This window comes from Meleagris gallopavo, chromosome 8, assembly GCF_000146605.3.
Source record: "Meleagris gallopavo isolate NT-WF06-2002-E0010 breed Aviagen turkey brand Nicholas breeding stock chromosome 8, Turkey_5.1, whole genome shotgun sequence".
Classification (NCBI taxonomy): domain Eukaryota; kingdom Metazoa; phylum Chordata; class Aves; order Galliformes; family Phasianidae; genus Meleagris; species Meleagris gallopavo.
In genome coordinates, this window is record NC_015018.2 from 29,953,167 (window position 1) to 29,976,120 (window position 22,954).

At 40.3% G+C, this 22,954-nt stretch overlaps 2 protein-coding genes across 2 annotated transcripts; one reads left to right on the forward strand and one right to left on the reverse strand.

Moving 5' to 3' along the window:
• Positions 1-622: 622 nt before the first annotated feature.
• LOC100545217 (BRCA2 and CDKN1A-interacting protein) lies at positions 623-5,064 on the forward strand (the record flags this gene model as incomplete). Its single annotated transcript, XM_010714849.3, has 4 exons — positions 623-739; positions 1,260-1,447; positions 2,633-2,807; positions 4,671-5,064. Coding segments are annotated over 4 exons (651 nt in total), but the record flags the coding sequence as incomplete, so codon positions are not given.
• Positions 4,879-22,900, reverse strand: DHX32 (DEAH-box helicase 32 (putative)). Its single transcript, XM_003208228.4, has 12 exons — positions 22,090-22,900; positions 20,200-20,393; positions 18,480-18,852; positions 17,571-17,816; positions 15,527-15,626; positions 15,261-15,419; positions 9,857-10,048; positions 8,538-8,687; positions 7,160-7,350; positions 6,727-6,908; positions 5,358-5,485; positions 4,879-4,934 (listed from the first exon to the last, which is right to left on the reverse strand). Exons 1-12 carry the CDS (start codon positions 22,357-22,359, stop codon positions 4,879-4,881), a joined length of 2,241 nt encoding a protein of 746 aa, XP_003208276.2. The 5' UTR covers positions 22,360-22,900.
• Between the last annotated feature and the right edge of the window lie 54 nt (positions 22,901-22,954).

Here is a 22,954-nt window from a genome sequence, read left to right on the forward strand (position 1 = left end):
ATCCAGCCTGGCCTTGAATGCCTCCAGGGATGGGGCATCCACAGCCTCCAATTTCCTCTTGTGGTTTCCTCAGTACTCTGCAGAGTTCTGTGGGCTTAGGAATGGACCCTGAAATGAGCCCTGAATTTTTCTGCCCGATGTTAATGTGATTCTTAGGAAATAAGTGCATGATAGCCTCTATTCTTTGGCCAGGTGTTTTCTGTGGGCGTTGCTGTGCTTGTTTTTACACTCTATTAAAGCTCTACATTTTTAGACTTTGCAGATATATCTCCCTGCATTAAAAACTGAATAAAATTGGTTTTGCATAATATAGTGCTGTCCTTTGTACCAAGATGCTGCTTATTAAATGTAACATTCAAATGTTAATGCCATTCTAAAGATAGTGCTGTAGAAGGTGCATGACGTGGCTCTGTATACACCTGGTTTTAATGCATCAAGCCATTCAGTGTTTTGGCACGCTCGTAACCATAACCAGAATTTGTAGGTTGTGTGTTGGCACAGGTTGCCTACATAGCTGTCACCTGAAGAGCTTCTGCTGGAAAAAAACAAACAAACAAACAAAAAAAACCCCACAAAATATTTTTGTGCTAGGAGTGGAAATGGAATGTCAGTATGAATTATTTCTCTTTCTTTCATCAAACAGCAAGCAGAAGTCCAAGAAGACAGCAGTGATGATGATGATGTTGATGATGATGAAGTCTTTGGTTTTATAAGCTTCTTAAACTTAACTGAAAGGAAGGTTGGTATTCCTGATTAACTGCTAGGCAGATGTAAGTGTAGCTGTGTTCTGCTTTTCTGCCTGGAACAGCATGCTGAGATAGTTGGATCAGGATTCTGAATTCTGCTGTGGAGGATTATGGTCTTAGAAGTTCTGCATCACTTAATTTTCCTTTGCATCTAGTCCTGCATAACTTGCTGAAGGTCAGAGAATTGAAACAGAGAATTAAGACTGGTCTGACAAGTATTTCCAGGACAGCTGAACTGTCGGCCTCTTACATTTCTGCACTTCCATCTTGAGCAGCTTTTGAATTTTGTTGTTGAATGTCCTGGTGTCATAGCTGCATTCCTGTCAGTTAAGAACTTTTGTTTGCTCTCAACTTCAGGGCTGGTAAATATCAGAGGAATCATACAGTGCTTTAGGGACCACTTAAGGAAATTGTCTGTAGGACTGTTGGATTCTCCCTTGAAGTTTGCTTCAAAGATTTTCTTGTGTAAATAATTGTTGTGTAATGTAAAGGAAGTATACCTTTTGATTCTAGGGTACACAATGTGCTGAACAAATCAAAGAGCTGATTCTGAGTCGGTGTGAGAAGAGCTGTGAACAGTGTGTAGTTGAACAGCTGGATAAGCTCCTGAAAGATGATACTAAGCCTGTGGGTCTGCTTCTGAGTGAAAGATTCATTAATGTGCCACCACAGATTGCTTTGCCCATGCACCAGCAGCTCCAGTAAGTGGTTTTCATTGTGTTTTATTTGATGTTTTATTTCGTGTTTAACATGAAGTTGAACAGTACTTTTTGCTTCATATCTTTTCAGAATTCTTATATAGCACTGTGCTAAGAGAACTGATACTCTAAGAAAGACATAAAAACAAAACGATGATTTTCATCTATAAAGTCTGTGGTTCCTTTATTTTTTTAAATACCCTTGGGGTTTCAAACGATACTCTTACAAATATGTGCTGTAATACTGTCTTAGGTGATTTTCTCTAAAGAAGTGGCTATATTATAGTTTAACTTAGTATTGCAGTCTATTTTCATTTTCACCTAGGAAAAGTTAGAAAAGGTAATTTTTTTTTTTTATAGCAAGCTTATACTAAGCAACTGGGATATTTCTGCTTATGTGTTAATTAATGTCTGGCTCAGGAATGGAAAACTTGGCTTGAGGGATGGGCTTTTAAAGTGGATGAGTTCTGGCCCATGAAAACCATATGCAGTGTTTTGGTAAGTTCCAGATAAATAAGTGAAGTAGATCAGGGGCTAGCTGATCTCTTCTGAATTCATGGATTTACATCATAGATGGGATGGCAGTAAGTAAATGAATGGATTATATGATGTTATACTAGTTTAGTGCCACACTGGAAACCAGGAGATTGTGCTGGTTACAGAGCTGCAGTGATTGGATGGAGATAACTTCTTTCCCTTCAAGTGCTTCAAGGCCTGACTTTGACGTTTAGTGCTAGGAATGCAGCTGTCACAACTCAAATTCAGGTCTCAGCCTCTTTGTCTTAATGTTTTTGGAGCATTGCAGTAGCAACTCATTTAACACAAGAGTGGGCAAATGTATCTTCTGTCTGTTCAGTAATAGCTCCGTGTGAGTGTGATAGTCTGATTTGTTTCCAGGAGAGCTGCACTTTTACAGATTTTTTTTGTTTGTTTGCCATGAGCAAGATTCTGGAGAAGAGAGTTGGCAGAGGAAAAGGCATCCTTATTTTTACTGTTTAAAAGTGCAAGTAGTGTATTTAAGTACTGGGAATGCGAAATTTATATTTTAAATCACCAGAAAACAAATAGGGTGTAGTACAAATGTGCCCACTAAACTAATATGTTACGAGATTAACACTTGCTGAGGCTTTTAATTGTGTATGTGGACACATGATTAAATGGAACACGTTAACGTTTATTTATCTTCAGGAAAGAATTAAAGGAGGCACAGAGAACAAACAAACCTTGTGGAAAGTGTCACTATTACCTTCTTATCAGCAAGACCTTTACAGATGCCACAAAGAATTCTAAGAAGAAGGAAGGGAGAAATCGGCAAAAGGAGGAATTAATGTTTGCAAATGCAGAGGAGGAGTTCTTTTATGAGGTAATATACACAATTATTACTTTAAGGTGTTTGTTTTCATGGCAGCACTCTCAAAAAGGTGCTTCACCTAAACTTCAAGGGGTATTTTTGCAAAGATAGCTGCATATTAATTTACTTTAATACTCTATAATAATACTTTAAGTCCATCTTACAAGCAAGCTTTTTTTAATATTGAACACAACTCCTTTTGTTTTTCGTGAACCATTGAGAGGTTAGATGTAGGAGCAAAATCACTGTGGTTGGAAAAGACCCTTAAGATCAAGTCCAGCCATTAGTTGGACTTGAGTTAATGCTACCGAGTCCACCACTAAATTGTATCCTTAAGTGCCACATCTGCACAGCTCTTAAACAGCTTCAAGGATGGCAGCTCCACCATCTTCATGGGCAGCCCGTTCCAATGAAAGATATTAGATGAAGTGAGTGTCTGAACTTAATAATGTATACGTCCTAAATAAATTAGTGTTGAAGTCTATGTCCTCCCCAGTCACACGTTAATTAGATTGCCATAAAATGGTATTAAGTGCAATGAGGCAGACACTGAGAGCCAATTCAGATGCTGTTGTGGTTCAGCCCAGTGAGCAGCTCAGTGCCTCAGAGCTGTTTGCTCGCTTTCCTCAGTGCAGTGGGGAAGGGCTGGGAGAACCCCCAGCCTCCTTGCTGGCGTGGTGAGAACCTGAAAAGTTCTAAACTTAGTGTAAGCACTAAGCAAATAAACCATCAGTGTGTTATCAGTGTTGTCACCCAAAACACAGAACCTACCAAGTAGTAGGAAGGAAATAAACTCTTGTCCAGCCAAAGCCAGGGCAGTTACCTTCTTGAACTTGTCAATTGGCTGTGCTTCATTCTGGTCCTTAAAATGTTATTGAGGCAGCTGAATAGAAGTTCTGTTACAATAGACTTGGAGCTGTTTGAAGGTTTAGGGCCTCCATTGCTCAAACTGTGTGTTCTTCAGCAAAGCCACTCAACTAATTTGATGGTTTTTCCAAAATTCAATTTGCAGACTGGAGATGCTGCTAGTAAATAGCAAACCTACAGAGAGACAGGTACTTAACTTTCACTACAAAGGGAAGATGTTATTTTTTATAGTTAAGAGTTCAGCTCACATTTTTTAAACTGGCTCATGTGAGAACTAGAAACGTTTCTTAAGCAAATTTCTCCTGTCCCTCAAGCATTTTGTCTAATAAATAGTGACTGTTCTATCTGTATGTAGTGGATGTCAGTGAAAAGATGAATAATAAACATTACAGGCTCCAGCTAAGTTGAAGAAGCACCCAATGGTTTGCTCTTATTCCAGGGTGAAACTTGTGACATTACTGACTAACACCACTAAGCACAGGAGCCTCTAAAAGTCAGCATTTCTTAATGCAATAACACAAAATGAGGTGCTGTTTCAAAACGAGTCAGAGGGGCACTGGTTTTTCTTTTTTGCTTTTTATTCTGATGCCATTAAGCTGTAACAATGGCAATCATTTTAGTATTTGATGTGAATTTTACAAATCAGATGAAAAGCAAATAGTTTAAGGAACGTAATAGTTGGTTGTTTTAATAGTAGGTTGTTTTGGTGGGCCTCTGGTATGGAAGAAAATTTTGCCAAGGAGGCTGTGGATGCCCCATCCCTGCAGGCATTCAAAGCCAGGCTGGATGTGGCTCTGGGTAGCCTGGTCTGCTGGTTGGTGACCTGCACACAGCATGGTGTTGAAACCAGATGATCATTGTGGTCCTTTCAACCCAGGCCATTCTGTGATTCTATGAAAATAACTTTCTTCCTAATAAGATTCCGTTGTTTTTGTTTTGTTTAGATTATGTATGATCTTTATGCTAATCAAAATGCTTAATCCTCATGCATTTATTTCTGTTGCTTAGAATGCTCTTCTGAAGTTCAGCTACTCTGTGCAAGAGGAAAGTGACAGCTGTTTGGGTGGCAGATGGTCCTTTGATGATGTACCAATGAAACCTTGGCGGACTGTCATGGTAGTTCCAGCTGATGGAATGAATGTAATTATGGATAAACTCAAAGACTATCTCTCATTATGAACTTTTTTCTAAAGCAGACATGCAGTGCTATATATTTTCAGAAGACTACCATGGAGTTAATGGTGTTGTACTGCTCAAAGCTTCCTTTGTACACTTAGAAGACAAGTAGATGACTCGACTAAAAATATCTATCAAATGACTGTTTTAATATATTGTATCTTAGCATTCTTTGGTATCATCGTTAAGCAGTCAATAAAAATCCAGTGTTACAAGAAAACTTGAAGAATTACTCTATATGTTTTTAACTGCATTGAAATCATATGTTGTTACGTTACAAAAAAAAAAAATGCTTGCAACTTCTTTTATTAATGAAAGTGCTGCTTTTCTGCTTCTTCCAGTAAAAAATATCTATTTGGAAGTTCAAAATAATTACCTGAGTTAAGGTGGGAATGCATACAGCATGTACTGTTTCTATTCGTATTTATCAAATATATGATATTTCAGTCTAAAATCACTGAATAATACATCTCTGCTCAGTGGGAGTTTGGGGGTATTTTTCATTTTCTTTGTTGTCACTGTTAGTTTTCTGTTTCTCCTTGATGGCTGAAACGGGTGACAGGTGATCGATCACTTCCTGCAGAATATCCTTACTTTCACTAGGAGGAAGATTGCTAAAATAATACTGAGGTGCCAGCTCCACGAACCTGTTGAGGAAGTAAGAGAAAACATTATTATGTTTTTAATTGAATTTTGAAATCTTTGTATAGCTTTTATCAGGCTTGTATCAAAAAAAAGACCAGTGACGTGCAGTGTACAGCTACAAAATGGATATTTCAACTCAAAACCAAAAACTGCCTATAAGATGTAGTAGTGATTTATGTTTTCAGTAGGATTGTTGGACTTGTCCTCTTATTATATTTGGGGTGAACTACTTGTAGTTCAGTTCCCAGTGCTGCAGATTGTATTAAGTAGTAATTTTTCCGGATTTGAACATGTTTTTGGTTTGATATGAGTAGGAAAAAGGCTTTCTTATAACCATTAGAAATAGAATAGGAAGGACAGTGGAATGTATATTGTCAGTACAAATAGGTTTTTGCAGAAGAAAGACTTGTTCTGAATTTGTAAGCACTTAGAATGGAATGATTTGGCTGCCTGGGTGTGTTAACGTGGCAAGAAAAGATTTGCTGGAAAATAGCTTTCAGGGAACAAAACTTCCCAATTAAATTAGTCTATGAGTATACCAATGTGTTAACTTCTGCTTGATTTTTTTTTTTGCTCTATGCTTTACATTTTAAGAAACTTCTGCATCTTGTATGGTGTTTTTCAATGGATTTATTGATAACAGTTACAGTAGCAGACATTGAGACTCAGTACCTCAACAGATTGGGCTCACTTTAAAACAAAAGGCTGATTAAGAAATGTTTTATTTTGCAGTAATAAGAGTAGTGAGGATGGGGAAGAGTGTAGTTCTTCCTTTTTTAGTAACTTTGAGCTCTAATGCAGTTAGTGCTCTGAATAAAAGCAAAGGAATGAAGCAATGATAAACAGTGTCAGAAGAATACTGGCAACAAAGAAAGAGAAGATTTATTCCACTTATATTTACTGGTTTGTATGAAAACAAACACCACTTTCTTCACCATTTCAGTGATGCCAACTCCTCCTGCTTAACTAGGTATGAAGATTGTTCTTCTCTCTTATCCCAATTTAAAATGTTACTTCATTTTTAATACCCTTTCTCAGTGAGAATTAGTTGTGCAAGGAATGATTTCTCAGCAGAACTGGGAGAGAGCTGTTTTTAAAACGAAGGGGAGAGGAGAAGACACAAGTTGGCTTCTCCAAGTATTGCTCTCAATATGCACGTGCTCCCTTACCCTGTTTCTGACTTAAGTATTGCTTTTCTGGTGGAGAGACAAGTGAAGAAATGGTTTCACCTTAGGTAACTTACAGATGGGGTGATATTTCAGAGACCACTCTGATGGAATTGTCTTCTGAGATACTGAACTCGTGGAATAAAACCCACTCAGGACTCCTCCTGGTGTTATAATATGATGAAAAAGGATGAAGCTGGGCTACTTGTCTGTGTGTTAGCATTAAGTAGTTACCAGAGCCATCTACATCACGAGCAATCTGAAAAGACAAAGGGTTATCCATTACTTAATTGAATGTACAGGATGCATAGAAATTAAGCTTGTACAGATAGTTGCATGGGGAGAACCAAATTTCTGTGGAAAGCCAAGGACTGCTGAGGAAATGTCAGGCTGTGTATTTGAAGGGAAACCATCTGCATCAAATAGTTCTGTGAAATGATTCTACATAAGCTAACAGTTCTGTTACGGGTTAACAATGCAGAAAGATAAAAGCACGGTGTATTTCCTTACCTGCATAAAGTAACCAGATAAGAGAGCTTTCTTAATGCTCAGAATATTTTCTGGTGATCCAAAGTCTGGTTCTGAAATGGGGAGTTCAATGCGCTTCATGATCTCTACTAGTTCAGCTCTGATGATTTCTGCCATCCTCAGTGCAGAACAGCTTAGAAAATAGTTACGGCACCATTTTTCATTACTGCAGTCTGTGGAGGGAAGAACAGTGTTTTGGCTTAAAGCACGGTCCTGATAGGTGCTGCTCACAGAGAGATTGCTCTGTACAGTGCTCATTGACCGGTGCAATAGATTAAAAGCATTTTGGAGTGAGAGGCTCTGTCAGAGCTGCCCAAAATACTGTTATCGAGAGCCATATGGACCACTTAGGCTCATTGCTCTTGTTTGTAAAGTGAGCGGGCAATACATGGTATCCTTACGTAATACCAGATTTTAACTATCTTTCTGAGTCAAGACATAAAGATCCCTTACTTGGTCTGTAAAAAGCAATAGTTTTGCACAGAATGAGTAACAACTGCATTTTCTGTTTTTCTGGTTTCAGGCCAGGACATAGAACTGAAATCAGACTGATAGTGCTGCCCATCATCATATGCTGTTAAAGCACAGTTTCTCTTGGACCTTTCCAGCATTCAGCATTACTGAACACGGAGCAGTCCCATGCCCTGCATCACAAAGGCACTGTGAGCAGAGAAGCTGTACTTCCTTCTTGAAGAGTCCCTGACAACCTTTTCTTTTCTTTTTTCTTTTTTTTTTTTAAGCATTTTCTAACATTTGCAGACAGTTAGTTGATAGATGAACTGGCCTGACAGTATGAGTCTCGTTATCTTCAGTTTTTATTTAGTATACACAAATCTACCATTCTAAGTTGAATGAACCTGACCAAGATGCATGAGCAAAGCTAAATGTTGTGAAGACAGCCTGTCTGCTGTACTTCTGTAATTTCTTCCTTAAGCCTTTCTTTATTCATGAGGTATAAAGCCTAGTGACTGTTAGGCTGCTGGGAAGTCAAGACTGTGTTCGTGTCATGTCACACCTTAAACCTGGGTTATGTGCACTTGGAGGAGGAAGCATCTATCTGGTTTTGTACAGTGGCACAGAAATGACAAGTGTAGTCAGCTGCTTACATATCCATGTTGGATAAGGTAGGCTGTCCTGAGTTACTTCTAATTATTTAATGAACCTTATTTAATGAACCAGTGTTGTATTTGCAGTGGCAGCTACCTTAGGTGACTCTTCTTGCAAATTGACAGTTCTAAAAAGAATCATTCAAAAAGTGCTCATGAATCAAAGGCCAACAATGACTGTTCCATTAAAAAACAAACAAACAAACAAAAAAACGTGTTACCAGTGTACTTTGGTCTGAAATGGGTGTACTTACACTGGCCTGCAGAGTTTGTGCTGGCTTCCCTGAAGGCATTGAAGACGTTGATAAGAGTGAAGTGATCTCCTGCTGGGTGTGAGAATTTTCTCCAGCAGGTAAGAGCAATCTCTTCTGTTCCAGAAGGTGCGTGCAGGAAGCAATTAGGAGCTTAGGAAAAAAAGCCAACACAGAAGCCAACAGTTATTAAAATTCATGCACCAACAAGGCTCTCTAGCAGTAGCTGCTTTGGTGTTTGTGTTTCTTTTTCTCAGTTTCCTGTGTTGGATTACTGCTGAACTGAATATACTGCATTCATATTTATGTGGCTTTTCCTTCAATCTCTTGTTTAGTAAATCTTCACTATGAGCTCCAGAAGTGAGCAGCCTTCTCCCACAGTGGTGCCAAAAATGCTTTGTAATGGCCTGGTCCAATCTATCCACATTCCAAGTTTAACTTAGAAAAGAAGTAAATGTACTTACAAAATGCTTGAGTTTACCCTTACATGCTAAAGTTCTACTTCTGTTGTGATACTGTGCTACCTAACTGCATCTTTTGAGATGGTTGAGCTTTTCAAAAACTAAAATGTGCCTATGCTCAGCTGTTGATGTTTGTTTTATTTACTTGAAAATTGTATCATGTTAAGGCCTGCTCACTAAAAATCAAACCATCTGGGGCATAAAAACAGTTTGTGCTGTAAGGAGATCGATTAGTGCAGCTTGGTTTCCTGTACGTTCATGATTTCCTTGCTGCTTAAGGCTTTGCTCCACTTTCTGTGCTAAGGATATTCACTGTGGGCAGAGTCAACAGTTCAATACTGTTTATAATTAGAAAATCCCCCTAATTTACAGCTTCAGTCTGTAACAAACGTGTGTGAATGTAATGAGATAAAGTTTGTTTTTAAGGAACACGTGTATGCTTTCTGGAGCAGGTTGCCCAAGGAGGTTGTGGATGCCCCATCCCTGGATGCATTCAACGCCAGGCTGGATGTGGCTCTGGGCAGCCTGGGCTGCTGGTTGGTGACCTACACACAGCAGGGGGGGGTTGAAACTAGATGAGCATTTTCAACCCGGGCCGTTCTATGATTCTATGTCAAGGTTGGAAGCTAATGGAACATGTGAAGTGTGGAAGTGGAGTGTTACTTGAGAAATCTGTTACTTGTGCTTCATTGCATGCTCAAAGTCTGGACTTAAATAGCCAAAGATACTCATTCAGGTGGATAAGTAGAACATGAATAACTCAAGTTTGCCTTTGGGCTGCCCCTATGAACAGCCTTGGGAAGAGTCTGTGTGGATTTGGAGGTGGCAGAAGCCATGCAGCAAGACATGAGTTGGGAGTACCTGTTACCATGGCTGCGATGGTGAGCATTTCGTCAACGCACTCAAATTCACAAGAAGCCAGAATTGATTTTGACAGCTGCGGATCCAGGGGAAACTCTGACATAATGATTCCAAATTCAGAGAGGTTTCCGTCGTTATCCAGGGCTGCTAGGTAATCAAGGTCCTCTAAAGCTTGCATCAGGCTTTCAGGAGCTAATAAGAAAGGAAAGAGAATTCAAATTCTTGAGAATGGATTAAATATTATTTCAGTTGTGTATTTCTTATGGAAAGCTTTATTTCTCATAATGTTTCAGTTGTATATTTCCTAGAACACAACTTCTATCATTTGATAGTGGGTAATGATTGTAGGGCTGGAAATAGCTTCATCTTTTGTCTATCAGAGCATTTCTTATCAAAAGTCAGTACTGACTACTGACTGATGTTTTGCAAATCGTCCAAAATTGCTCAGAGAAGACACATTTCTTCTGTGCGTGCTGTTTTTAATGGCTGGGCAGAAGTTGCAGATATTTGGAGTATCTGTTTTTTCTGGAGTGGTTAGGGATGAGAAGGTGAGCCTGAGAGCCAAGCAGAAATTGCCAAACCTCCAAAAAGTAATTGCTGGAGCATCAGAGGCTTTGGTGGATATGTGGGCACTTGGGCAGTATGACTCATGGCTCCTAGTTCTTTTCAGAGGTAGATTTCTATTACAGATCTTACAGTAGTAAATTTCAGTATTATTTATGGGTGCTGGTTTGGTTTGATTTTACAGCTCCCCTCTTCTATTGCTGCAGATTCTTTCCCATTGTTCCAGTTGAAGAGCTGTTTGCTGTCTTTTCCTATAGTTTTGTGAAGTTAAACCCCAGTCCCACTGAAGGTTGGTGGCAAAAAAAAATCAGAGTTTGACAGAGGTGATCCCTCACCAAAGCTGGAGCATCCAAGAGGAAAATACTTGAGATGTTTAAAGAAATGAAAAGTTACATCTGATGCACAGTAAGTGGCAGAAAACAGTTATCAGTGACTGAAAATACAGGGAGATTAAAGTCATCATTCAGACATGGAGTAACTACTGGAAAATCATGGGAAACTAATTTCTAGAAGTCAACAAAGCAGTTTGTGCCACAGGTTATGAAGTATACAGTTACACGGTGATCAATTTCGATCCCCTGATAGCATCAGTCATCTGCATTTTTATGCCCAAGAATTAGCTGCCTTGAGATGTGCAAGCACAAATTACTTCCCAATTTTGCTATCAGTGTTTTAAAAAGAAATAATAAAAATAAATAAATAAAGTAACTCCTGGGTTTTATTGTGCTTGGAAGGCCAAGATAATAAAGGTAGATAAAGCAGGTGAAGGAGCAGTAATGAAGCACAGAATGGAGTAGAGCTTAGTCTGCATTTTGAGACACAAGCTCAATCGATTAAAAAATCTTCATAAAGGCAGCAAAAGCTTGCTGAAAGTTCCTCATGCTTTGATGCATGTAGTTTAACAAAATACAAGCTAAATAAATAAAATTAGTACAAACGTTTAAATACGGAGAGTTGTCCTTTAAATAATGGATGCCTGCATTGTCTTTTAATGGCGTTAGAGCAACAAGCATTGTTGTTTTTAGGACTGCTGCTGCCTTTGCTGAGCCAGCACATGAGCAGCTGCCCACCCCTGCAAGAGAGAAAGGTATTTCCTTATCCCATGTTTTCTCTCCCTTGCCTTTGTTCTTTGGCTGCTTGAGGTTGGATTGCTCAGGGCTTGTCTCAAGGAATATGGGCTTGTTTTGTTCGATTATGCACCTGTTCCTCATCATACCTGGACTTTATAAAGCAAATAAGAATTGATAACATTGGAATTGTTCATGCAGGGTTCCAAGCTGACTGTAACCAATGGTCTCAGTGCCTCAGGCTTTTCACAGCTTTAACGTGAGCAGAGTTGTTTCTGAAGGCAGCTGCAGCTTTAGCCTTTGCTGTATCTCATCCTGCAGGTCAGAACCTGAAGGCCTTACTGTGTGATAAAATGAATACAAAAGTATTGCTCTTGATGCAGCAGAAAGTGGCTGATTTAGCAATTTGCCCAAAGTTCTGCAAAGAATGAATCAGTATTTAAGAGGATTTAAAATAGGGTTTTGTAGTGGAAATGCTCAGTCACTGCCTGAAGCACTGATTGAGCACCTGGTGGAGGGCAGGGCCAACCCAGGGGAGCTCAGGTGCATGCAATGACCCTGAGTGATTGGAAGGGCTGGAGCCAGGATCCACCTGTTCCCAGACCTCATTTAAGGGCTGGCAGTGGAGGTGAGGGTATCTCTCTGCAGTTCCCTGTGTATCTGAGGTCTTCTAAAGGTAAGCAGATTTCTTCCTTTGTTTTCAGTGTCTGTGGCTGCTGCGCTGGGGCTTGTTCTCATTTGCTGCAGCCTAGGATTGTGCCACTCTGCTAATATGGCTGTACTTTCCATTGCATTATAGGTTTCTTGATAGACCTTTATTTCCAGAGAAGTAATTGTTAGGAAGTTAAAGCTGAAATGGGTGCCAGGATAACTGGTAGATAGTTGAGCTCAGACAAAGACACTCTTATGCTATCAATTCCATAGCAGTTTTCTTTATAATTGGTCATTAAAATCCCTTTTCCAATCTCATAGCTTGTAGGAATCCCAGTTACCCTTCTGCTCTTTATGTCCCAACACCAAGCTGGCGATGGTCCCTGCGCTGGCTGTCCTGCAGGGACCAACCAGCTTTTCATTATTCAATGTATAATGTTATTTAATCAATTAAATGCAGAAATTAAAGCATGAAAGAATGAAGAACTGAACTGAGGGTATAAATCTGCCACTAAGTGCTCTCCTAACCTTCATGGTTTGTCTTTGAAAACTGTGTTAGGCTTTTTCTAATGAAAACAACACATCTCGTCTCTGAAACGAGATGAAATTAGCCATACTTATACAACACTCAGTATTATGGGTATTCTAGGAATGCCTTCTTGGGGTTATAATAGCACAGCTCTCAAATGTCAAGGCATCCATAGCCATCAAGTATTTTAATGTGAAAGTTTCTGATGATGCTGTGCTAATGTGGAAACTGCGAACTGCTTTCACCTTGGTTTAATAGAATTACCAAGGTTGGAAAAGGCCTCCAAGATCATCCAGTCCAACTATCCACCTACCACCAATACTGCCCCACTGAATCATATCCTTCAGTACCACATCTGAATGTCTCTTGAACACATTTCATATGAAAGTAGCTTAGCCTTTTGATTTTTACATTAATTTCCATAGTTTCAATAAGGTTTTTCCAGTTATGTGGGAAAACATGTAATATGGCAGCCTTCTATAGGAAGAAAGTTATTTTCTCCCATTATACAACACCATAATCAGTTAGATCTGATTAACTAATAAAAACGCACGGGCATCACTATTACAGGCACAGGAACTCATGTAATGCACTTCAGAACTGCACTGCCAGATACATTTTTCGTATGGCTCATGAATCCTAAAAAGGGTAACGAGCCTGCTGCATTTGCTCATCTCGATTATAGCATGAATTAAACGCAGCAGCTGTAAGCCTGACATGTTTGTTGCTCTCATAACGCAGTAATGAGTCAGAGTTAATCCCAGCTTTTATTTTTCCTGGAAGAGCAGGAGAAAAAAAAATAATCTTGTGCACGTTGCTGTTGAACAGGAATAAAATGTTTTACTGATGTCATTTCTTTGCTTATCTGCTCTGTTCTCTGCTCCACGTGCAGGGAATGGACTGAAGAAGTGTTTGTCTTTAAATTCTTTGTGCATCTTGTTTATTTTTTTATTTTTCATTGTTTTAAAAACTGGATTTCAGTGTATTTTTGATTTTTCTGTTCATGGCTGTACGTTAGTATCTTGCCTCAATGAAAGCATCACTTGGGTGAGGAAAAATTTACCCTGGATTGACAAGATTCCACCTCTCTGCTCCCATCTCCTTTGCAAACAAAACTTGAGTAGGTTAACTGAACAGAAACGGCGCATAGGAAGCACGTCTTTTGTTGATTCTGTGTGTGAGTGAATGGCTGCAATGCATTTGCTCCCTTTCCTCAAAGGTAAATCACATGCATGAAGAAAACTGAGGCTCTGAAGAGCTTTAGAGTAGTCAACTCTGGGACAAACCATGCTGGGGAGCAGTAGGATGGCTAGTCTGTCTTAGTAGCTGTTGCTCTGAACTTGGCTCAGCTGAGACAAATAAGAGTGTGCTGAAATACTGCCCTGTCTTCTTGTTTGTTGTACTTTTCCAGTTGATCTTATGCCATGTTTAGCTGAGGGTGGGCAAGCTAGTAAAATCCATTGGATTCTATGAACCCAAATGATCTGCTGCAGAGATAACAAAGCTTTCTGTGGAAGCTAAAAGCTGTTGCACAAGCAAGCATACTTTCCATGTCTGGTGGCCGTTCCCTTCACCTTTTCTGCAAAAGTCCCTTGCAATTTGTAGACCACAGGTGCATGACATTTACTTGAGTTGTGCCAGCTGATGTCGTCAAACAGCTGAATCTCCTTGCAAGTTTCCTTATGTGCACAGTCCTGTTTCTCTCTCTCAAAAAAAAAAGAAGCTGAATAAAATCTGATTAAGAATTCCACTTACAATGTAGAACTATGCCCAGTGCTGGGAATTAAGCTTTGCTGTGATTAATTAGGGTGCACAACATGTAAAGGACATGCGGCGGTTCTAATTCCACATGTATATAGGAGAACAATTTAGGAATTCCTATTGGCACTAGAAAATCATCATAAATGAAAAAGCGACAGGTCACGTGATCCCCAAATCAGTTATATTAGTAGGTCAGAATGGAGAATACCCTTCTGTGGGAAAAGGGTCCCAAATGTGAAGTCGGTGAAATAAAACAGAAAATCAGCAACAATTTTCCTTGCAGTCTTGCCTCAAAACTGACTGTTTCCTGTCTAGTATTGGAAGTCACTGATAAGATAAACACAAGTAATGTCCTTAAGCAATGGCTCATTGGAAATTTGTGGTGGGGGATGCTGGAGGATAAAGGCTGGTTTCCTCTATGTGCATCCCTGAGGTAGCAGTGGTGGTTTATTTGGGTTGTAAACCCTTGATTAAAGGAATATATTTTGTTTGGTGTCTGTATGATGACTTGCACAAGGGGACACATTTTCTTTGTGGGCTTCAGGAAAATAGCGTGAAACCTAGATGAGAAGGTACTTGGAATATTGATTTTAAAGGAAATAGAAAATTCAAATTCCATTCAGATACATTATGATCTTTTTCAGAGCACATGGTTCATTCTAGGAAGTGTTTTTCAAAGGGCAGCTATTACACTATGAACCATCCCAGCAGTAAGTGGCAGGGATATTGCAAGTACTTCCATAAGAAACGTGCTGTGAATAACAGGGCAAAATTAATCCTGAAATAACCAGAAAGATAACGTAAACAATATGGAAAATCAGTGCATTGTTACCTGGCCTGCTTAGGAATTCACAGTGTCTGAAGCCAGCTATATCCATCCTCTTCAGGAAGAGAACCGTGCTGGTTAGGTTGGATTCCTGTATTTTGGCTGGGAAATCTGGTTTCATTTCTTTGTATGTGAATTCTTCAGGATACAAACAGAAGAGTTTCCCTGGAAAAATTTTTAGGAACGTTACGTTTTTTCATTTCTAGCATTGTCCCATTAATTCTATGAATAGTTTAGGCTGATGGGTTAGAATGTTGAGCTGATAACTGTACCTGATGGAGACATGCTCAGCATTTGTTTGTGCATCTCTGCTTGGGCTTTGCTGATTGGCTCTATTATAACAGAGTCTGCTCTGATTCTAGGATTGTACACCTTTAAATGAAAGAGACAGTGAGCATCACATGAGTGAGGACTACAAATGCATTAATGGTGTGTACTGAATTTTTGTCTAGGTTATTGTGCACAATGAGTAGTAACAGTCCCATTTCTCCTTACAGTGCATATTTCACCAGCATGGAAATAAGAGCAGTCTACACTCTAATAAATTGACAGATGCTGAAGTTTTGCAGTAGCTCTGTGGATGTAATCTTAAGATAAGTGTTCTTTCTAAAGAAATGTACCCTACTAAAGCATAAGGCATAGATATAATGGTATCACCAAGAAAAGCATCAGAAAAGCTTGCTTATTTCTTCCGCTGACAGAATCCCAGCTCTATCTGATAACATTCTGTACCATAATTCTGGAGTTTTGTCTTTATATGAAGCCCAGGACACAGGGACTGTCATCAACACATACAAGGCCCATTCTATTTTTGCCCTTGTTGCTTTTGTTCTTTTGTTTTGATGCAACCAAGGAACTGATTCCCTCACTTTTCCAGCCACCAGATGATGGCCAGAAGCTTCTATGATGGCTGGATAGGGGAGTTTTCTAATCAAGTCATCTAATTTGATCTTGTCTGCCTTAAGCAGAATTTTAATCAAAAAGAGAAAATGTGTTTCAGTACAAGGGACAAATCTGGGTATATTCATTATATATCCTACCTGCCAGACTTCAGTGGGAATTCCTTCTGCACAAAACCCTGCCTGCACTGAGCTGACTTCCAGCCATGTGGATTTGAATGTATATTTGATTTGCTGAGAAATGAATATTAGAAGACTGAGCTTCTGCTGTTATGACAAAGTAATTGAGTCGAAGGGGTAAAAGTGGTGTAATTAATAAAGGCGATGTGACAGCCATCAGGGCTGTGCTGAAACTGATTTGTTCCCATCCCAAGCTCTGGATTCTGCTTCAGGCTTCAGACCGAAGTGTAAGTGAGATTAGTTTCAGTCATCACCTGGAACAACAGCTGTAGTTTCAGAAACGACTGTGTTATGCACAACCTAATTGAAAGCTGCATTTCAGCCTTTGTTCCTTTCCTACAGAGGTATGACTATTTTTTTTTCCCTTGACTTAAGGCTGAGTTATTTTGTAACCCCCAAATGAGAAACTTTAAAATGACAGTGTTAGACTTGCTTTTTTGCAGTGATAATGAGAGGTGGTGTTAGTTCCCATCTTCTGCCTGAACTAACCCTCAAGGCTCATCAGAATTAACAATCCCTGATTGAAAAGGGTAGGAACGCTTAAGTTCAGTTTGGGTGATTCAATAGTGGATTATTTGAAGATACCCTGGTCTTGTTCCTTTGGCCTGTTACTGGGATATCCCTTTTGCCCAGTAGGACATGTTAGTGCAGCTAATGAAGCCAAAGTGCAGCTTTCCAACACACGAAGTGATTTATTCCTGCATAGTTGCTCGTTCTTTAGGACTCAATATCAGTTTTTTTATAAACGAAATAAATAAACTCCAGTTTTGCAGCTGCACCAGTTCTCAGAATAGGGCAGAAAACAAGAACTGTGGACACAGAAGGAATTCATTCATTCAGTGAATTGCAGCATTTTGAGATACGTGGAGGGAAGCAGATATGCCAAAGGAGCAGAGGCAGCTTTAAAAACACGTGATTCTGTCTGAGCATCCTTCTGTGCTATGTGATCTGTGGCATTCCACTGCTGGCACAGGAATTAATGAAACAAGGAGTGAGGTTAATCTCCTAAACCAACAGGTAGCCAAGAAATGATGATATTTTGCTCCACGTGTAAGATACTGAAGACACACTGATGTCTATCAAAGTTATTTGTGATAATTGAAATATGAAATGAAACACAGAATCTGGCCTAAGAGAGCATGAAAAAATATGTGATTCCTTAGAAGCTATTTGCACCAATCTGTACCTTTCCCTTTGTTACGTTTTGGGCATTCTGGTTTTGCGTAATGTTACCAACCTTTCTTCTTTCCACACCAACATCAATGACAAAGGTTATGTTCTTAATCTGAATCAAAGATTCTCCAAAGCTTGTGGTAAGTAGCACTTTTCTTCTGTATTTCTGGTAGCATTTCTGTTTGTCTTGTTTTGGTTTGGGAATTAAGTCATTTCTTGTGGGGTATAAAGGAACTGGGATGAGCTCTCCGAGGTCAGGGTTTGAAGTAGACTGTTCCTGTCTGATCATTTGGGAGGCTTTCTCAATGTCCTGTAATCAGGAGAAAGATTTAATATTTTACTCATTAGTGTGAAAAAAGAAATATTGTTTAATTATAAAGCACTCATTTCTAAAATAAACTCGAACCACATATCAAACTAACGTTTTAATCTTACAGGAATAGCTATTACTGCATAAAGCCAAAATTGATCATAAATACATGTGGGAATTTGACAGAGCAGGGAATATCTGTGCTTTTTCCTGAGATGTCTCTTCTTCCTGTGCATTTTTCTGAATGCTCATGTCTAGATTTAGTCGTATCCAAACCAACCTCCAGGGGAAGACAGATGTGCATCAGTGTAGTACGGGAACGCTGAGGATGAGAAGTTATGAAATGGCCCCTGAACTTCATGTATATGGGACATGTAGTATGCATCCACATTGACTTAGGTCTAAAGAGAAGGGCAGTTTGCTGAAATAGGCAGGCTTGGGAGTTCTGTAGCAGATACTCCAGTGCCCCGCTGGTGTCCCCTTTCTAGCTGGACCCAATGCTGTGGATGTGGCTGCATCCCCAGAGGTAGCTGCCTCTGGGCACAGTGCTTGGGCAGAGCTCTTACTCGGGCAACAACTTTGTATTTATAGATTATATGAAAACACAGATGAGAATAATTTCTTGATTGAAACCACAAATACTGGAGCCAGTTAATCACTCACTTGCTCGCATGCCAGGAAGATGACGATGTCACCCTTCTCCTTCGTGTGGTGTAGCTCAAAGAGCAGCCTCAGTGCAGACAGAAAATGGTCCTTTGGCATGCTGCAGGTGTATACCACCTCTGCCTGGTGCTCATTTTCCACCCGGATGAGGGGGACGCTGCCGCAGAAGTCCTGCAGCTTGCTGGACATGTGGGGGGCGGTGAGTATCACCAGCCTCAGGGCTGGTCTCGCTCTCAAGACATGTTTAAGAACACCAAGCAGCACATCGGTGGGAACAGTTCTTTCATGCACATCATCCAGAATGATAACTCCATAAGAGTTCAGAAGAGGAGCAGACATCATTTCCCTCTGTAGCATATCATCTGTGCAGTATCTGCGCCATACAAATGGAAAACTGCAAAGTTTCATGAAATATTCAGGTTTGACTGTACAAAACTAATTCAGGGTCTTGAGGACAGCTTTGCTCTTTCTGTTCTAACAAGAAAGATTTGATAAGAACAGATACTGTCTGTTTTGTGGACTACCACACTCCTCAACAACCTGAATTCTTTAAGTGTCTGAAAAATCAGTGAAAGTCAGTGATGCTAAGTGGCATTATAGTTGAAAGGACAGGAGACTCAAGGCAAAAGAAGAAATAATTCCCCCCTAAGATCATAACTTCCCTTTCTCTTCATCTTCCAAACCTTCTGAGCATATTGCACACTAACAAACCCTTGTGCTGTGAAGTAGTACTTTCAGGTAAGGAAATGAAGTTATGCACATGCACACACAGGGCAGTGCCAGAATGAAGATGATTCATACCATAATGTCCTCCCCTCTTCTATTCCTAATGACTATTTAGGGAAATGGAACTAGACGAGGGAGGTGGGACTAGCTGACCTTCAGGTCCCTGCCAACCCGTGCCATTCTACGATTCCTGCTACTCAGAGGTTTGTTTGCTTGTTGTCTATTTTTTCAAGGATGTTATTTTTTTCCTGTGTTGCTCAATAGGACCTTGAATCTTCTTGATCAAGGTTTTGACACGTGGGTGTTGGATGAGAATAGGGCTCATCCTCCTTTTCCATCAGGTGCAGGAGGAGGTGCTGCAGGATGAGGGTCACTCAGTCTCCGTAAAGAGAAAGGGCACACAAAGGGACAAGTGGCTGAGCTTGATTTTTGGAGGTGGTGAGTGCTGTGCTTTGCACTGGAAATGCTTATGTGGCTGGGAAGTAGCTGGAATCTTGTGAATCGCCCCTGATGAACTTTCAGAGTGGTTCAGAGTCTGAATCCCTGTGCTACTGCTATCATCTGCCTATTTTTAATATATTAAGTACATTTCTTATGTTCTTACATTTTCTTCTAAAAGTCTTCAGTGCATTTTCTCATTACTGAATACACCCTTTTCCTGCCATGATTCTTTTTTTATCCTTTTCAATTAGCCAACACTTTGATTGCTTTTAAATTCCAGCTTTACCTTCTCTTACAACTATCAACACTCCTGTGTTCCTACACTAGAAGACAGAAAGAAAGAGCAGAACGATACGGAGTTTGCTGAGATGGTGAAGCATTGCACAGGCACTTGCATTACCCTGTTAACATCTCTACACCAGGTAACTACAGAACACCTTTTTCAGTCTCCATCACGAGGATTGGAGCTGTGTGGGCCTTGAGGTCCCTTCCAACCCAACCGCTCTGCGGATCTACAGTGAGGGTCTGCCTTAGGGGTGAGAAACGCACCAACCTGAGGATGGTTTCTGTAGTACAGCAGCTCTCAAAGGGGACAAAGTACCCCACTTCGTGGCCCACGTTGACGTCCATCTCATCGGCTGCACGCAGGGCCAGCTGCACTGCCAGCTGTCCGTGTGTCTGGGAGCACACAGCTGCACCGTGCCTGCAGCCAGCAGCCAGGCAGTGCTCAGCACACCACTGCGGGACCTGCGGTGGGCAAGGACAGTGCTTAACACCTCTAATGGGGACTGAGACGCAAAAGGAGAAGCGTGGGAGAACAGAGCCCACCTGAGCATCAGGTAAGTATCATTTTAGGTAAAATACTAGGCTTATATGTGTGTTACATCTTCTTAACCTCGTTTTAGGAGAGCTGAAAGAGCTGATACTCGTTAGGAAGTAGTTTGTTGGTTTTATCTAAATTGCAGTCAATTACACAGGACAGAGACTCTTCACTTCAAGAAATATCCCAGGCTTCAGGCACTACATGCATTTTCTATGGCTGTTTTTTGCTTGAAAATTCTTCTCTGCTCTCTGGGGTAGCAGGTTTAGTTGTTATATATAGACCAGGCTTTGGGCAGCCTGGTCTGGTGGTTGGTGACTGCACATAGCAGGGGGGTTGAAACTAAATGATCATTGTGGTCCTTTTCAACCCAGGCCATTCTATGATTGTTTGATATATTATTATGGCAGTAGACTTGAATACTCCTACTGGATATTGGCTCCAGTGATGTGTTTTACCATTAGTTCTCTAAATTGTGCATTCTTACGAAAAATATTTGCTCTTCACTGGAGTGAGAGAAGGACCATGGGGCATGGCTCCTCCCTGAGAACTCCACCTTCCCTTATGCCCTTCCTGCAAACCTTCTCTATGTCTTTCCTGATCTACCATTAATCAGAATAAAACCAAAAAACTTGCTTTCCAAGTAAGAATATGCACTGAATCCAGCATAGGTACTACAGAGCTTACAGTTTCTGCTAGGAGTTTGGTGTGCTCATGGACAAAAACAGGATCAAATGGTGAGTTTAGTCAAAGGAGGAAAAAAGTCTCCAGCTGAACAGAATGGCAGCCAGTGTTGAAGGAATGGTTTATTGCTGAGTAGTAAGACCTAAAGAATTTTAGCTTTGGCCTCTCTAAGAGAGTAGAAATGTGCTGTAACTTCAGCACAGGAGGGTTATATCTGATGTGCTCTGTAGCACAGTGAGAGTGTATAGTTGGTAGGATTTGAAGTTGAGATGTGATGTATTCTGCAAACAAAACAAAATTTTACAGTGCATGTAGTGACAGATATAAGAGTACTTATTTTCTCAAGGTTATTTGTATATTTGGTTCTGAACTTCATATGACAGGATCTTCTACAAGCATGCCTCGGTCGGTGTTTAGAAGGGGCTCAATGTTTTGAAATTTAGTGTTTAGAACATAGAGAGTTGTCACTTGAGATTTCTGTTCATTGTTTACGACACTGCTTTAGGCAGTAACCAGCTGAAATGTGTTGATCTTCATGTCCTGGAACCTGAAGGATGTTGTGTGAGTAAAACAGGTTGTAAGGGACCAACAGAAGTAAGCATGAATTGCTTGCAAGTGCTTACAAAAAGTTATTTACATGTGCATTTATATATATTTTTGCATCTATATTTGAGTGACTGCATCTTTTGGAATAGCAGTTCACAACTAACCAAAACCAGGCACCAGCATAACATAAATGTGGGTATTGGTGTATCTGATGTAAATGAAGGGCGGTAGCAGTGAGTAGGAAGCTGAACGTGTTTCTTTTTCTGTTTAAAAATCTGTACTAGCACTATTAATTGATTTATTTAATAGTGTTACTACTTAATAGTAACTCTGAGAAGTAGCAAGTCAATGTTCTAAAGCTAAAAACCCAACAGAGCACTTTCTAATACTCACCTGGGAGCTCTTTCCAGTCTTCGCATCTCCTGACACGATCACAATTTGATGATGAAGCAAACTTTCCATAAAGGCACATCTCACTTTCCATATTGGCAGTTCTTGTCTTTCTTTCATAAGCTTATAGTAACGGGAAGAGTAAGGCAAGCTGTCGAAAGGATTGAGCTCTAAATCTTCTCCGTACATCAGTATCTCCTCTTCCTCACCATCACTGCTGCCAAGTAATTCTGAAGTGCAGTGGCTCTCTGGAGAAGTGTTTAAAAACTCCATTTTTCTTACGTGTGCCACTCCCAGCAAAACCACATTAGTAGTGGAGGGGGAACTTTGTACTGATGGGTCACGCGGGCTCTGTAAACCTGGGGAAATCCATTCCTGCTTGCTTTGGGATCAGTGTTTCCCAGCTTTTCAGCTGAAAGGTTCACCTGATGCTCCGTCTTGGGGTCCAGCTTCTCTGTACCACTCCAAACCTCAAGTAAACATATTCAGAATGTACTCCAAGCTTCAAAATAGCGTTGATTGACCCAGCAGATGTCTAGCAGTAGCACTTCTTGTGCTTAAGCAACCACTTAAAGTAGCACGAGCAGCAGGCAGCATCTCTGCTGCTGCAGAATAACGGGAAAGGAACGTGGAACTGACAGGACGTGGTGTTGTCCCCAGGCTGCTCAGTGCTGCTAATCCCAGCACAAAGGCTTCATCCTGCGAGCAGAGCTGGCACTGCACTGCTGGGAACAGCCAGCAGCTCGGGTTTGTTGATTTAGAAAGCAGCAAAGTGTCTTTTCATGCCCTGAGTGTATTAACACTGCTTGGGAGTCCTGTAAGGCTGTAATTAGAAATCTGAACTGTATTTAATCCATTAAAAAAAAAA

Bases quoted from the DNA above. Each gene is read 5' to 3' on its own strand.
- DHX32 (XM_003208228.4), bottom strand. From the start codon at position 22,359: ATGGAGTTTTTAAACACTTCTCCAGAGAGCCACTGCACTTCAGAATTA. The intron at 15,420-15,526 runs GTACAGTTATCA...AAATTTTTCCAG, and splicing joins GCTGAGCATGTCTCCATCAG to GGAAACTCTTCTGTTTGTAT. The intron at 6,909-7,159 runs GTAAGGAAATAC...TTGTCTTTTCAG, and splicing joins TATCTGGTTACTTTATGCAG to ATTGCTCGTGATGTAGATGG.